The 14,974-nt window shown below is 35.0% G+C and overlaps 1 protein-coding gene and 1 long non-coding RNA gene across 2 annotated transcripts in view; one reads left to right on the forward strand and one right to left on the reverse strand.

Annotated features, from left to right (window-relative positions):
- The window catches only part of LOC130046775 (uncharacterized), a 215,051-nt gene that overhangs the window by 63,743 nt on the left and 136,334 nt on the right, over positions 1-14,974 (forward strand). The window lies entirely within an intron of this gene.
- Positions 393-14,974, reverse strand: part of LOC130046770 (activin receptor type-2B-like) — a 183,071-nt gene continuing 168,489 nt past the window's right edge. The window contains exon 9 of the mRNA XM_056139594.1: positions 393-11,047. Within this exon, the coding sequence (XP_055995569.1) occupies positions 10,856-11,047 (192 nt within the window). The 3' untranslated portion in view covers positions 393-10,855. The remainder of the gene's footprint in view (positions 11,048-14,974) is intronic.

The raw sequence follows: 14,974 nt of genomic DNA on the forward strand, positions 1-14,974 counted from the left end.
CCCCTATTGCCCTATTGTGGTCCCAACATGATGTAAATTTCAACTCTTCTGGTACAGTGGTTCTTTCAAATGAAAGTTTTAAATGACCCCACATATTTGAACAAACTTGAAAGGCCCTCACCCAAGATGTGTTTTGCATAGTTTGGCTGAAATTAACCCAGTGGTTCTGGAGAAGAATTCGAAAATGTAAAAAGTTGACAAACGGACAACAGGTGATTAGAAAAGCTCGGACAACAACAGGTGATCAGAAAAGCTCACTTGAGCTTTCAGCTCAGATGAGCTAAAAATGAATTCACACAACATGGGGATGACTCAACAACAACATGAGTAACATGACCTAGCTGTTTTGGGAGAAGGCCAAGGTCATACAGATCATAGCATAAAATGAAAACTCTTGCCATAAGAAATTTATTCAAAATATACATACAATTCTTTTCATTCAGAGAGGAAGTTTGAAGCATGAAAATCATTTGAACCCCCCTCCCCAACCCCTGGGCCATGAACTTCACAATTTAATCAGAGGACATTATAGACATCATAACCATGCATTTAGTTTATCTCCCATGACCGTGAAAGTGGAGAAGAAAAATAAATTTTTGATATATTTTTATTGTGAGGCCATATTGGCTCCACCCAAGGGCCTGAACCCTGACTATGAATTTAATTTAGTGGAGAGCTTCATGGACATCCATCATATCCATGCAGTAAAGAAGATTTCTTGAAAACATGGCCATTTCTAGCATATTTGACCCTGCCATGAGTGGTAAGGTAATAATTTTCCCAAGTTATTTTCATTTTATCCTATATATGCTTCACACCACAAAATGAAAAACAATTGGCTTTGTAATTTTCAAGAAGTTAATTTTCATTTGTATATAGATTCTTTATTACAAGACCTTGAGATACCATGGTGTTTGACCTTGTGACCTTGATTTTGGACCAATGGTCTTTGTGGGTCATCCATCAGCAATTTAACATTAAAAAATTGCAAGTTCACCATTTTTGTTTTGCCATCTTCAAATATCCCTGCTTACATGCACTTAGCAAATTTTGTTGAGATTGACCATTCAGAAAATCGTTACCATTCAGAAAATGTTCAGTTCACCGTTGCCATCCTAAACTGCTTATCAAATTTTGCTGAGATTGGACAACACTGAAACTTGATTCCCCATTAAAGTAAAGTTAAATCATAACCTCAATTGCATGTGAAATGCCACTCGAAAAAGTTTGGGCAGGGGTTTTCCTATACAGAATTATTAAAGTTATATTGAGAATTTTGATGTTTTTGGCAGCCATTTTAAAAATGGCAAATTCACTATTTGCCATTAACTATCCTACATACATATAAATTTTGTTGAAATTGAAGAACATTGAAAAATTGATGGATTCTCAGAATTTTGAAAATTTCCATTTCACCTTTCTATTCACTATCCTTAACTTCCAATATATAACAAATTTTTTTCAAGATAAGACAATATTGAAAAATTGGTGTGTTAAGTAGAGGTTTCTCTATTAGTCAAAATTTCATAGTATCTTCAATAGCATGTTACATGCTAAAAATGCCCATCTCCAGATTCCCCAGAAACAATTTGGCAGGAGTTCCCCAATAAATTAAAGTTTTATTTAGAAATTTGATAAGTATTTGGTGGCAATTTTGAAAACCGTTGAGTTCGCCATTATCAACTACCCCTACAAAACAAATTTTTTTCAAATCAGACATTAAAAATTCATGCACTTTTGAAGCCATTTTGATAATTTCACAATCACTGTAGTATTTGCAATCCTAAACTACCCCAATATACCAAATTTCATTGACAATGGACAATGTAAAACTTTATTGCATTAAAAATTGTGTTTTACAATTTTCCCATGGAATTCTACAATAAAAATTTAAAACCTTACCCTTTTTGATTACTCCAACATATACTTTCCCTCGCACATATTTCAAAACATTAATGCTAAGGATCATCCAGTAGGAATATAGGCCCATTATATTCTCATTAGGAGTGGTCACAGGCAACACTGCCATATGCTATGCCTGTCTACATCTCTTAAAAGAATAAGGCCTAGCTACCATAACATAAAATATTGTGAACTTGCATTTAACCATTTTAATGAAGATCTATTCTAGACAAGTTTAGCTGCGAGCAAGGAGGGGGAAAAAAATTTAAAAAAAGATCTGTGCATGAGCAAAAACAATAAGCCTCCAAAGTTTGTTTGGGAGACTTGATAAATGAAATGACACTAAACCGAAGATCTTGCAGATTTACAATACTTCCATTAAAAGAGAATACAATGGTATTATCATATAGAATACATGGTGGCATGATTACTGACAGATATTATACATTAAGAGACCCAAATAAGACAATCACCGGTACATACATATGTAATATCATCTGAAAATGTACCATAGGAAACACAGCCTAGTCAGGTAGACTGTCTCCCCGAACAACCAGCTAAATATAACATCATATAAAACAAGGGGACATAACATGCTATGGGAAACAACAATAACTAGTGCTAATTGTAACGGGTACCATTACAGATGCCCCCCCCCCCTTCCCCCCCAATCAAAGTCAATGTGCTTCAGCATAACCAATCATCTTACATTTCTACGTTTTTGTAGTGTGTACAATACAATATCAATATCAGTTCATTTTTCTCATTCATAAGAGATTTGTGCAGGTTATTCAAATATTAGCCAATCAAAATTCAACATACGTGTTTACATGTATATGTTAGTTATTTTGACAATGCTACTAACTAGAAAGTCCATAAATTTCAAAACATCTCATTGAAATCTCAAATTGATATAGATTAATACATGATGAAGGAAGTAAAAAAGTACAATGCTTGTGCATTCACACAAACGCAAATTTGATTTGGCATCTATGGTTTACATCATTCATCTGGCATTCATTATGTAAACCCACAACAAAAATTTCGTTTTGTTTTAGCCTATGACCATTTTAGTATCAAAAAAAAAGAAAAGAAAAGAAAAGAAAAGCAATATATGTTCATGCGAGTAGGACTGAGCACTTTTGTTGATGCCATACAACATACACATACAGTATGAATTTCATAATGTTTCGATCATGTAAAAAAAGTCAAAATTCAGCAAGCATGCAGGATAGTGATTTGGACCACAGCATATTGTAAAGAGCACCAAAATACACATACAACGCAAATTTCAAAAGCTTTTGAAGACAAAAGGCCCATGGGTCACATCTCTCACCTGAGCGGCAGTTCCTAGCAATGTACTACAAGCTTGAGCAAAACTATCATTATACAAGCAGCTTGGTTCAGAAAAAAACCTTTTCAAAAGTAACCACTCAAAATTCATTAATTATCAAACCTATTTATTAAACTTGACCATAAATTCATTAATTATCATATGTCCTTGGTCCCATGGGGATTCGAGTTAGAATAGGTCCACAGTACCCCTGCTTATCATAAGAGGCAACTGAATGGGGACGAGACCGCGAAAATTGAGGTCCAGTGTCACAGCAGGTGCGCCACGATAATGATCCCTCCCTGCTCAAAGACAAAACGCGCCGAGCATAGACCTAGATTTTGCAGCCCTTCACAGGCAGTGGTGAGGTCTCCATATCAGTGAAATATTCTCAAGAGGGATGTTCAATAATATTCAATCAATCATATGTTCTTGTAGACGGATATGGCCTTTCATATTAACAAATTTCATCTAAGGATACTTTGTGCCAAGTCTGGTTCCTTGTTCATTCGCATGTAATTTTCGATCCCTTATTGTGGCCCCACCCTACCCCCAGGGGTAATGATTTTAACAAACTTGAATCTCCACCATGTCAGGAAGCTTTCATGTAAATGTCAACTTTTCTGGTCCAGTGGTTCTTTTCAAATGACCCAATCCTATTTTTGCATTTTAGTGATTATCTCCCCTTAGAAAAAGGCATGACCCTTCATTTGAACAGACTTAAATCCCCTTCACCCAATGATGCTTTGTGCCAAGTTTGGTTGATATTGGCCCATTGGTTCTGAAGAAGATGAAAATGTGAAAAGTTATTGCCACCGACATCACCTAATTCAGCTCAGGTGAGCTAAAAATGAAAAGTTGTTCGCACCTGCCAACTTGATGTGAATTTTTCGACATTATCTCCAAGAAAGTAACATGCATAATAGTTGTTGTCATCTCTTTAAATTTCATTTTGATTAAATAGATGAGAAATCCTCTCATAAGAAATTATATTCCATCGCTTCCTGTGACAACCGGAACGCTACAAGTTTCATAATTCAATTTGAAACAGTTTCTCAGAAATAGGAAGAAAAATCAATATATGCACCCAGGGGTGCATGAGCCGAGTTGCATGGGGTCTTCCTAACCTGCTATCCAACAATATAACCAAGTTTCATTTGATTCAGTTTTAAACTTTTCGAGTAACTGTCCAGAAACCATATTTGTCTGAAGTTTTCAATCTATTTTCGGTCACTGTGACCTTGACCTTTTTTTCTCCAAAATCAATAGGGGCCTTGCTTTGCTGGTATCCAACAATATATCCTAGTTTCATTTGATTCAAATTAAAAATTTTCAAGTTATCCTTCTAAAAGTAAAATTTTTGGGAATTTCAAATCTATTTTCGGTCACTGTATACTTGACCTTTGACCTATTTTCTACAAAATCAATAGGGGTCTTCCTTACCTGGTACATAACAATATCTTTAAGTATCATTTGATTCGGATTTAAACTTTCAAAGTTATCATCTGGAAACCAAATTTTTCTGAAATTTTCATTCTATTTTCGGTCACTGTGACCTTGACCTTTAACCTATTTTCTACAAAATCAATAGGGGTCTTCCTTACCTGGTATATAACAATATCTTTAAGTATCATTTGAATCGGATTTAAATTTTTCTGAGTTATCATCCGGAAACCAAATTTTTCATTCTATTTTTGGTCACTGTGACCTTGACCTTTGACCATTTTTCTCCAAAATTAAAAGGGGTCTTCCTTACCTGGTACCCAACAATATGTCAAAGTTTCATTGGATTAGATTGTAAACTTTTCGAGTTATCATCCGGAAACCAATTGTTGACGCCCAACCGCCCGCATCACCAAACCAATAGCCGAGTTCAACTTCGTTGCAACTCGGCTAATAAAACATGTAATTCTAAGTTGCCATCTCCCACACATTCACATGCAGAAACCAATCTTAAACTTCAATTCTACACATTCCATAGCAAACGTTTAAAGAATATTAAAAACAAAGAATAGAAATATTTACTCATTTTCCATCACTTCCTGTGATGACCGGAATTGAGCAATATCTGATACTTGCTCAAGTATAACCCCATAAATCACAGCGACTCTTTTCTGTCTACAATACCTGAAAGTTTCAAAAGTGCTAGACAAAACAAGAAGCCAATAGGCCTGAGGACTAGTGAAAAGTATCACTACTCCCAAGGGCTATGGAATCTAGAATTTTCCCCCCCTATTCTGAATATCTAAGCTAAATTCTAATGTTAAACAACAGTATAAAACAAGATGTGTTCTTAAAACTTCAATGCCCTCAAAAGTGCATACACTGATGAAAGACTTTACATAATATGTGCACTAACATTAAAAGATATGACTAATTTGGACCTATCTTAGGGTCAAAACCCTTGGTTGTGAAATTCACCATTTTTTGTACATCCTTTTCTGCTATTCCTAAGCATATATTTAGATTTTATACAGAATCAGCAAACTTAAATAAGTCCTTCAAATCGTCATTATAATTTTGACATCACCCTTAACCCTAGGATCATGGAATTTACAATGTTGGTAAAGGACTACCTACTCCTTCCAAGTATCCATTTAGTTTTAATTTAGTATCAATAGCACTAAAGGAAATGTTATTTAAATGTTTTACACATAAACACTATATAGTAAGTTTGGCCCCACCTTGGGGTCAGAACCCCTACCCCGGGGATCATGAAATTTACAATTTTGGTAGAGGCCTTCCTGCTCTACATTGCTATGCCCTAATAGTTCAGTCTGTATTCTGCCTACAAGGTTTACCTATTAACTGGTACTATAACCTTGACTTTTGACCTCTGATATGGAAAAATAATAAACATTTTCCTCTCAACATGGTGATCAACTGTACCAAGTTGCAATATCCTATAGCTTATGGTTTGGTCTGTATCTTGCCTACAAGGTTTTCCTACTAAGTGACATTGACCTTTGACCTTAAAAAAAAACAATAGGCATCTTCCTATATCATGGTGATGAAATGTACCAAGCAAACTTCCACCAGAGTTTGTTTGCTCACAAACCAAACTCTTCCACTTAGGCATTATGGGATAGCGATTACTTAGGCAGCGTATACTGTGACGTCACTGTAGAATGACGAAAAAACATAACGTCAAACGTAAACAACTTTCAAAAACAAGAACGTAAACATCAAGTTCACTACTTTACACAATAATTTGAACAGAGTCTCCCTACTTTTTAATGATCTTTTGATCATTTTATGTCTAAAATAAAATCCATAATTTTATATTAATGCTATTAATATCAATATCTTCAAACTTTTAACTGTTAACTACTTCTTTAGTGTTATTTGCCTGCGTGATAATCGCGGACTCACAATATACAAATCTGTATATTGTGCTACGTCACATAGGAGAGGTCTATTCGTAGGTGACGTAATGAGGCCTCGACGGGGAGTTTGATGTACCAAGTTGCAATATTCTGGAGCTTATGGTTTGGTCTGTTTCCTGCATAAGTGATATTGACCTTTGACCTTAAAAAAAAACAAATAGGCATATTTCTCTTATCATGGTGCTTATTATTATAATGGTCCCCGAACACCTCCCCATGTCAGAAATGATTTTTGATGCCAGAAATGGACTTGGATCCTCAATAATCCCGACAAACTTGATTTTAGGCAGCCATTTTCTTAAGGCGGCTCATTACACCCAGAGTTTCTCAAATCAGTACGAATTGATTCAATTATAAAAGATATGATGATATACAATAAGTATATATGCCAAAAAGGCAAAAAATATACAAATTTGGATAAAAACATGATTTTCAAGAAAAATAATTTCAATACATATGAACAAAAGACTCTCGAGGATTTGAACTCGAGATCTGCGGTTCACCAGCCCAATACTTTAACCACTGAGCTACGATGATTGACAAACAAGGCGATCGATACAAATAATTTCGCAAAACACTTAAATCGCCATCTTGTGACGTGGTGTCATACAGAGTATAAGCTTTAGTGTAGTGAGCTACCTTAAATGTCGGCCATTTGAAACTTAAATGGAAGGAAATACTGATGCTAGAAGTGAACCGTGTACCCTTAATTGCCCCAGAACCCAAATGATGTAGATCAAGATTTTAACACTTTGAAATATTTTAGTATATGGTGGCCATTTTGAAAATGGCGGCTCAAATTTTGTTTTTATGGTGGAAATGGACTCGGGGTCATCAAATTACCTTAGATATAGAGTTTGGTTGAAATCCGACAACCTTGATTTTTTGACGTTTTTGGCGGCCATTTTGAATTGGCGGCAATTTTGAAAATTTGGGAAGTTGATTGCACCCATTCTCATGACCCCATATCAGCTCACAAAGTTTGAAGTGGATCTGTCAAAGAACTTTCATAAAATCGTGCGGACAAATTCTCACTAAAGAAGGCGAATAACAAGAGGCCCAAGGGCCACATCGCTCACATGAGTCACCTTGGCTCATATTTAAAGATTTTCCCTATATATTTGTATGCAAAACTTTGATCCCCCCTTGTGACCCCATCCTAACCCTGGGGGCCATGATTTTAACAAACTGAAATATGATATATGTCAGAAAGCTTTCATGTAAATATCAGCTTTTCTGGCTCAGTGGTTCTTGAGAAGAAGATTTTCTAAAAGATTTTTCCTATATATTTGTATGTAAAACTTTGATCCCCGATTGTGGTCCCATCTAACCCCCGGGGACCATGATTTGAACAAACTTGAATCTGCATTATATCAGGAAGCTTTCATGTAATATCAGCTTTTCTGGCGGAGTGGTTTTTGAGAAGAAGATTTTTAAAGATTTATCCTATATATTAGTATGTAAAACTTTGATCCCCGATTGTGGCCCCATCCAACCCCCGGGGGCCATGATTTGAACAAACTTGAATCTGCACTATGTCAGGAAGCTTTCATGTAAATTTCAGCTTTTCTGGCCCAGTGGTTCTTGAGAAGATTTTTAAATGACCCCCACCCTATTTTTGCATTTTTGTGATTATCTCCCCTTTCAAAGGGACATGGCCCTTCATTTGAACTAACTTGAAAGCCCTTTATTCAAGGATGCTTTGTGGCAAGTTTGGTTGAAATTTTTTGAGAAGAAGTCGAAAATGTGAAAAGTTTACAACGCCGCCGCCGCCGACAGACAACGGACAAATTTTGATCAGAAAAGCTCACTTGAGCCTTTGGCTCAGGTGAGCTAATAAGGAGAAGAAAATAAGAAATGGAGCAAAAACAATATGTACCCGACATTATTTCCCATAAAATCCCTTATTACGTAATCAATGTAAATTTCGCTGACATTAGCAATGGCAAAACATCGAAACAAACAACTTTGCTTCAATAATGCTTTATAAATTCTTTTTAGTTTTTGACATATTTAGAAAACTTTTGACACCTTTCAGCCCTTTCGTTAAGGGGCTGGCCCCTAAAACTTGATATTGGAGAATAGGTCTCGTCATTATATACAACTTTTGTTATATATGTCTTCACAAATTATTTTTGTATAAAAAGATATTAACGAAATGTATAAAAAATTGCACTAAAAAATTGTTGCGCATTTTCAAATCCAGACGAGCTTTGGCACCTTTTGCATCAGACAAATCTCAATATGCCCAGTCACATCTACCAAGTCTCCTCTACAATCGCTAAAAAATTTGAAGTTGATATCTTTTATAGTTTTTGAGAACACTCCTGCACAGTGACCTTCTGAAACTTGGAAAAAAGTCAATATCTTACTTTATAAGTGATGTAATCAAAATCATAAAAAATTATTTTTAGTTTAAGTGAATATCTACCATCCCTGAAAATTTCACAAAAATCAGTTGACGCATATTAGAGAAATTGCGCACACAAAATTTGTAATAATAAAAAAAAATAATAGAGGAGAAAAAATGGGAAACGGAAGACATTAATAATAAGAAAATAATAATAATAAGAAATGGAGCAAAATCAATATGTCCCCGACACTATGTGTTCAGAGACTTGATAAGAAATGGAGCATAACAATATGTCCCCGATACTACGTGTTCGGGGACACTAGACACTACGAGTTCGGGGACATAAAAAGAAGAAGCAGAGTAAAAACAATATGTTCCAAAACTTTGTTTGGGGAACACTAGTACATGACCAGTATCACATGTTGCTCACAACATCAGGATTTTCATCAACATAGAACCTACTGCAAATGTAGCCAAGATTAATCTTTATATCTCAACAACTCAGAAAAGCTTATCATCACTATAACTTATGCACTGATATATATACAAATATGCTTAAATGTTCTGCACTGTCTCACAGCCTTATATACAGGTTCATATGTAGAAATTAGTACTTTATCATTAGTATTCCAGTACAATCATGAAAATGAACCAGACAATATTATTCAATACCTAATTCCGCTGTCACACTACAACCTATAGTATCAACGTATTCTGATGTAGAAGTAAAGCAAATATGCTGGCCTATATTGAACACGCCAATAATAAATTTATTACAAGTTTCAAACATGCTGAAATGTAGTGGTATACTGAATGTGAACCAAAACTGCATAAAATTTTCAATGTATGCCAAAGTATTGGTCATAAGTAAACAACAAGTGAGTAATGCACTAGTACATGTATGTTACATGTTGACACACATCGGCAACCCACTGGGAATTTGTGTATCATTATTTAGGTATAACTTAGGTCTAATCTATTGGAAACACTTCTAGCTTTCGAGCTTTCATGGGTTATCCTTGGTATTTATGTATGTTTGTATGTATATACCGAATAAACATTTATTTATTTAACTAACATAACAAGCATTCTTGGGTTCAATTATATATACTTGGCACAAATGAATAGATGAAGTCATGTTCCAACCATATTCACTTCTATAATGACATGTGGTTGAAAAGAACAGTCATTTCTATATCTGATGTCACTTACTTGTTGAAGTGTCCTCCAACAGGCCTTTCATACATTTTACATAAGCTAAATAAACATTATGCATGCATTTCACATAAGTCGAACATACTAAAGATATGTAGCGTATACACTGTCCTAAGCTTATAGATGTTATATACATGCTAGAGGGAAGTTATAAATAATTTTTTATGTGTTAGTATAACACTATCTATACTTCCTTAAAGTGGTATTTTCTTTTGATTTTTTAATTAAACTTCAGTATAATTATGCCAGTGTGTATGATACATGTAAACTTTACTTACGCTGGTATACGATGTCTAAAACACTGTAGTGTGACAGGGTCTTTAGATAAATATAAAGCGAAATGAAGAGTGCATCTAAAGATGTAAGTGTACTACTTTTATGAGGTAATACAGCCAAAACTTAAAAACAAAAACCACACACACACACACACACACACATCTCCACATCTTGGCTTCTCCTAAATTTGCCCAGTATAAAGTAACCTCGTACATGTAAATGCATAAATGCAATACATATTCTCCCAGCTGGACTTTTGGTTAGATGTTAATCACTTGTGATATTGTATATCTCCTGAGTTGAAGGCAGTCTTCTCCACACATATAAGTATGTGTTGTAAGAACTAATTGCCCATGTATGAGGTATGCTTGTGGGATCTGTCTATGATCACTAGGTGGACACCGAGGAGATGTGGTAGTATATGTTCTGATTGGGAGAAATGCTCAGGTTGTGGCTGGAGGTGGACACATTCAATGTGCGGCTGAGCTGACTCAAGCGCTCCTTGACACAGATGGCAGATACACGTGCCTCTGCATCTTGGTCCCAACATTCTTCTATGGTGGCTGCAACCTGCTCTAAACCCTGTAAGAACAAAAATATAGAATTAGAAACTTATTACAAGTAATGAGTAGGTCTTCCGTTAGAGTACTTCTGGTCTACAGCTTCCTGTTCAAATGAGAACCATTCAAATGTATCTGAGAACAGCTTCCTGTTCATATGAGAACCATTCAAATGTATCTGAGAAAGTACCTTGACAACAAGAGGTACTGTGAACAATGCTAATTAATTTTGCTGAAAAAATAAAAAGTTTAGAAACATGCAATATGTCCTTTAAAGGCACTTCCTGTGTATGTCAAAACTATACACAACAGTGTGATCTCTTGGCCAGGTAAATAACAATGACCATAGATAAGAACTGCCCACATCCAGTGATATGTGAAGAATTCGAAACCATATGATATTCTTTTGGGGGTCTTTAAAGGACACATCTTGTGTTTTCAAAGTATACTGAATTATATGCATTTTGTCTTCCTTATGCTTATAAGAAATTAATTGTAATAGTTCATTCGCTCAAGTATTGCGATAATTAGTCATAAATCTAAGCCCCGATTTCAAAAAGCCTAGTTAATTAGATAGGTAGTCACGTGGTAGAGTGACGTCATATGCGACCTTCTTCGATCAACTTGTTGTAATAGTAGTGTAAGATATTTTTAAAAACTCGGGTTTTAGGAGCCTAATTTATTTACCATCGATAACATTTATTTCGATGTTGACAAATTTCCCGAGTCTTATATCTTTTAGCCACCAGTGCATACAAATAGCGACCCAAATTTAGCGAGGAAAGCGAGTATGAAATCTGCATAAATTTGCGAGTAAATAATGTTTACATAATGGGATCACTGTCTAAACACTTTTTGGTAATGCCATTTCTGTAAACAACTGTAATTAGCGTTGTTGCTTTTCTAAAATAAACAGTGCAATTGTTATTAAATTTATTTTTGGAGAAGTTAGATAGGCCTAAATTATAATACGATTATGTATCATTGACAACTAGGCCTACTGTAACGGGTGCATTTCGGAAAGAAAAAAATAAAAATGATCAAATTTATTGTGAAAATCACAATACTTTTAAATTATTTTATTCAAGCAATTTTATTAATCATTATTTTTTGTTATCTACACGTTGTTACTTAGGAAGTGGGAGCGCGGCGTGCTGTTGTAAACACGTACGCGTTCCTTAAAAAAAATGAAAGCATTATAATTCAATTCAAAGTTGGGAAATATCATATTTTATTATTTATAATTGAAAGTTCAATTATCTTTTATCTTTAAATTTCTTTTTTAAAACTACCAGTTGGTAGACACTGCTAGCAAAGTTCTGCCTATATGTTGTTACAAGGTGAAGGTCAGTTGGTGCGAGTGTGTATTGAATTTGAGAGCAGAATGGAAAGCATATGCAGTAGGCCTATATGTAACAGTGCGAAGCTTCGATAGAACCATTTTCTCGCAGTTTATATACGTCTTTGTCCAAGTGCTTGTTTGAAAAAGTACAGGGACAAATTCTACTGGGGGTTTTTATGGAAAAGTCGTTGTGCCGACAAAAAATATTCACATCTTGTCCCTCATACCTTCCTTCAAAAATTGAAAAAAAAACACAGTCCAAATCATCTCTACTGACAGCAAGTACACCCTTAAATGGCACAAAACACCCCAATGCAGTGTTATTTACAAGCCGTTAATGTGATAATTGTTTGTTTGTCAATTAAATCTAATCTGTTTATGAAATGGCTAACAACTGTTTTCAAATCTTCTCGCTCGAGGTCGCATATGACGTCACAGATAATGGCGCGTAAAATATCGAAGAAAATATGCATGTCGCAAGATTTGAATTTCATCGCTATCAAACTCGAAAACTACGCAAACTGTTTCTTTTAAAACACATGTAAAGTAGTTTTAGGCATGAAATGAATTAATTTTGCTGAAAAAATTAAAAAGTTTAAAAACATGCGATATGTCCTTTAAGGAATGAATATATTATTTTTTCCGTGGATGGAGGGATCCACGAATAAAAAAGACGGAAAACTGCATCATTGCGCGTAGCGCATGATGCAAAGTTTTCCGTCTTTTTTTTCGTGGAATCCCATCATCCACCGAAAAGATAGTATATTCATTCCTTATCATTTAAATATGTAAAGCATTGAGTTTGAATGATAAAACATGATATGATTTGAGTTCAATTAATGATTTTTTTTTAAACTACATTATATGACGCTTCCAAAATGGCGTAGTAATTTATGAAGACATCAACTGAAAATCGTTAATGGTGGCTTCCACGAACTGTTTACTTTTGACTCACAAACGGGTTCCCTGTGAACTGAAAGGTGCAGCTTTGAAAGGATGAGTTAGAGATGAATCCTGTGGATAGAAAATTGTTGGAACTAATTTGTTAAGTGAAACTGGCATTCACCTCAATGTTCGATGTCGGTACGACGTGGCACATGTGCATGATGTGTCATGCAATCAGAGACCAGGCAAGTAGGGTTCTCTTGAGGGTTTCTACGGTTTCCAGCGGGACGAGTGAGTGTTGCAGAGGGTCTTGCAAGTTTTGCTAGTGAATTACTAAGGCATTGCTTTTGATGGTCACTGCAATCCTCGTTAAAATTGCGCTCCGGTGCCCACTCACGAACACAATATGTCGGAGTTCAAAACCATCATCGTTAAGGGTTTGAAAAATATCATCAAAGTACCAATATCGAAATTTCCTCCCTTGGAATCCATTTTCAGAAATTGCATAAGCAGACGTGTATGCGTGTGTGTTGTTTTTCCTTCAAATAGTCATATTTATTTTATTTTGTATAATTAATTGTTTATTTATCATTTATTTTTAATACGTTAATGCTTTTGTTGAATGAATTTATTTGGATCGATAGAGTTGTTATGTTGTTCTTTTCAGGATTCCCAATCTATAAATAGATCTATAAATAGACCATTCAGTGGAATCTCCAACATTCCAATAGAAAGTAGTTCCGGCCATTTATTATTTTATTTTTCGGGGTATACGATATTCATATGATAGATCAACCAATGAAAAGGCGTGTAAACATGTAAAACAAGAGGTACTGTGAGTAATGCTCACTAAGAATACCCCCCGCTTACCCCAATCTCCCAAAGGGTGTTGGTAATAGGTATAAACTACCTCTTTTCTGAGTGTAAAAAACAAATGGCATGACAAACCGAACCATATTGCTACTTCGATGTCCAGTACGCGTGACCTTTGACCTTTTGACCCCAAAATCGATAGGGAACATTTTCATCCCATGGCAGGGTTCATACACCTTTTTTGTTCCTATTTTCCATGACTTTTCCAGGATTTTTTTTAAAAATTCCATACCCAAAATTATAGACAATTATACATCATTAATCAATTATTTATCAAATATTCTTATCACATTTATGTATGCCACAAGTTTTTGACACATTTATATAGCTGGCATGTGGTACTATGACTTCTAAAAATAGCATATTCTAAGCTTCTCAAGTTCCACATTTATCTAGATAGACTACTCTACTGCAACCTATAAAAACAACTTTGTTGTCACCACTTATTCATTGATGGGTACCAAAGAATGCACCAACATCTCAAAATGACTGAAGACACTAAATTTCCATTTCTTTCTTGTTTTAAATATGCAGGATTTAAAACCAGTTGATTTTGTGAACCTCACTTCATGTATAGGTGACCAAATTTTTTTTTAGCTTTCTCCAACAGAGAACCTGGTTAATTATGTTAATGTATTTCTTAATTCTTTAACGTTTCATGGCATTTGATTTCGCGATAAATGTGAGTTTTCCTTCTCTTCCTGCATACTCAACAGCTGATGTTTCTAAAGTGCTAATGTCCTTTTCAAACCTTTTTTTCTTAGCTTTCATTTCTTCTATTTCTTCAATTAGGCTTTTCCTTTTCTTAGAATAAATAGACCTCGTTATTACGTTGTCCTAAGATGCCGG

This window comes from Ostrea edulis, chromosome 6, assembly GCF_947568905.1.
Source record: "Ostrea edulis chromosome 6, xbOstEdul1.1, whole genome shotgun sequence".
NCBI classification, from domain to species: domain Eukaryota; kingdom Metazoa; phylum Mollusca; class Bivalvia; order Ostreida; family Ostreidae; genus Ostrea; species Ostrea edulis.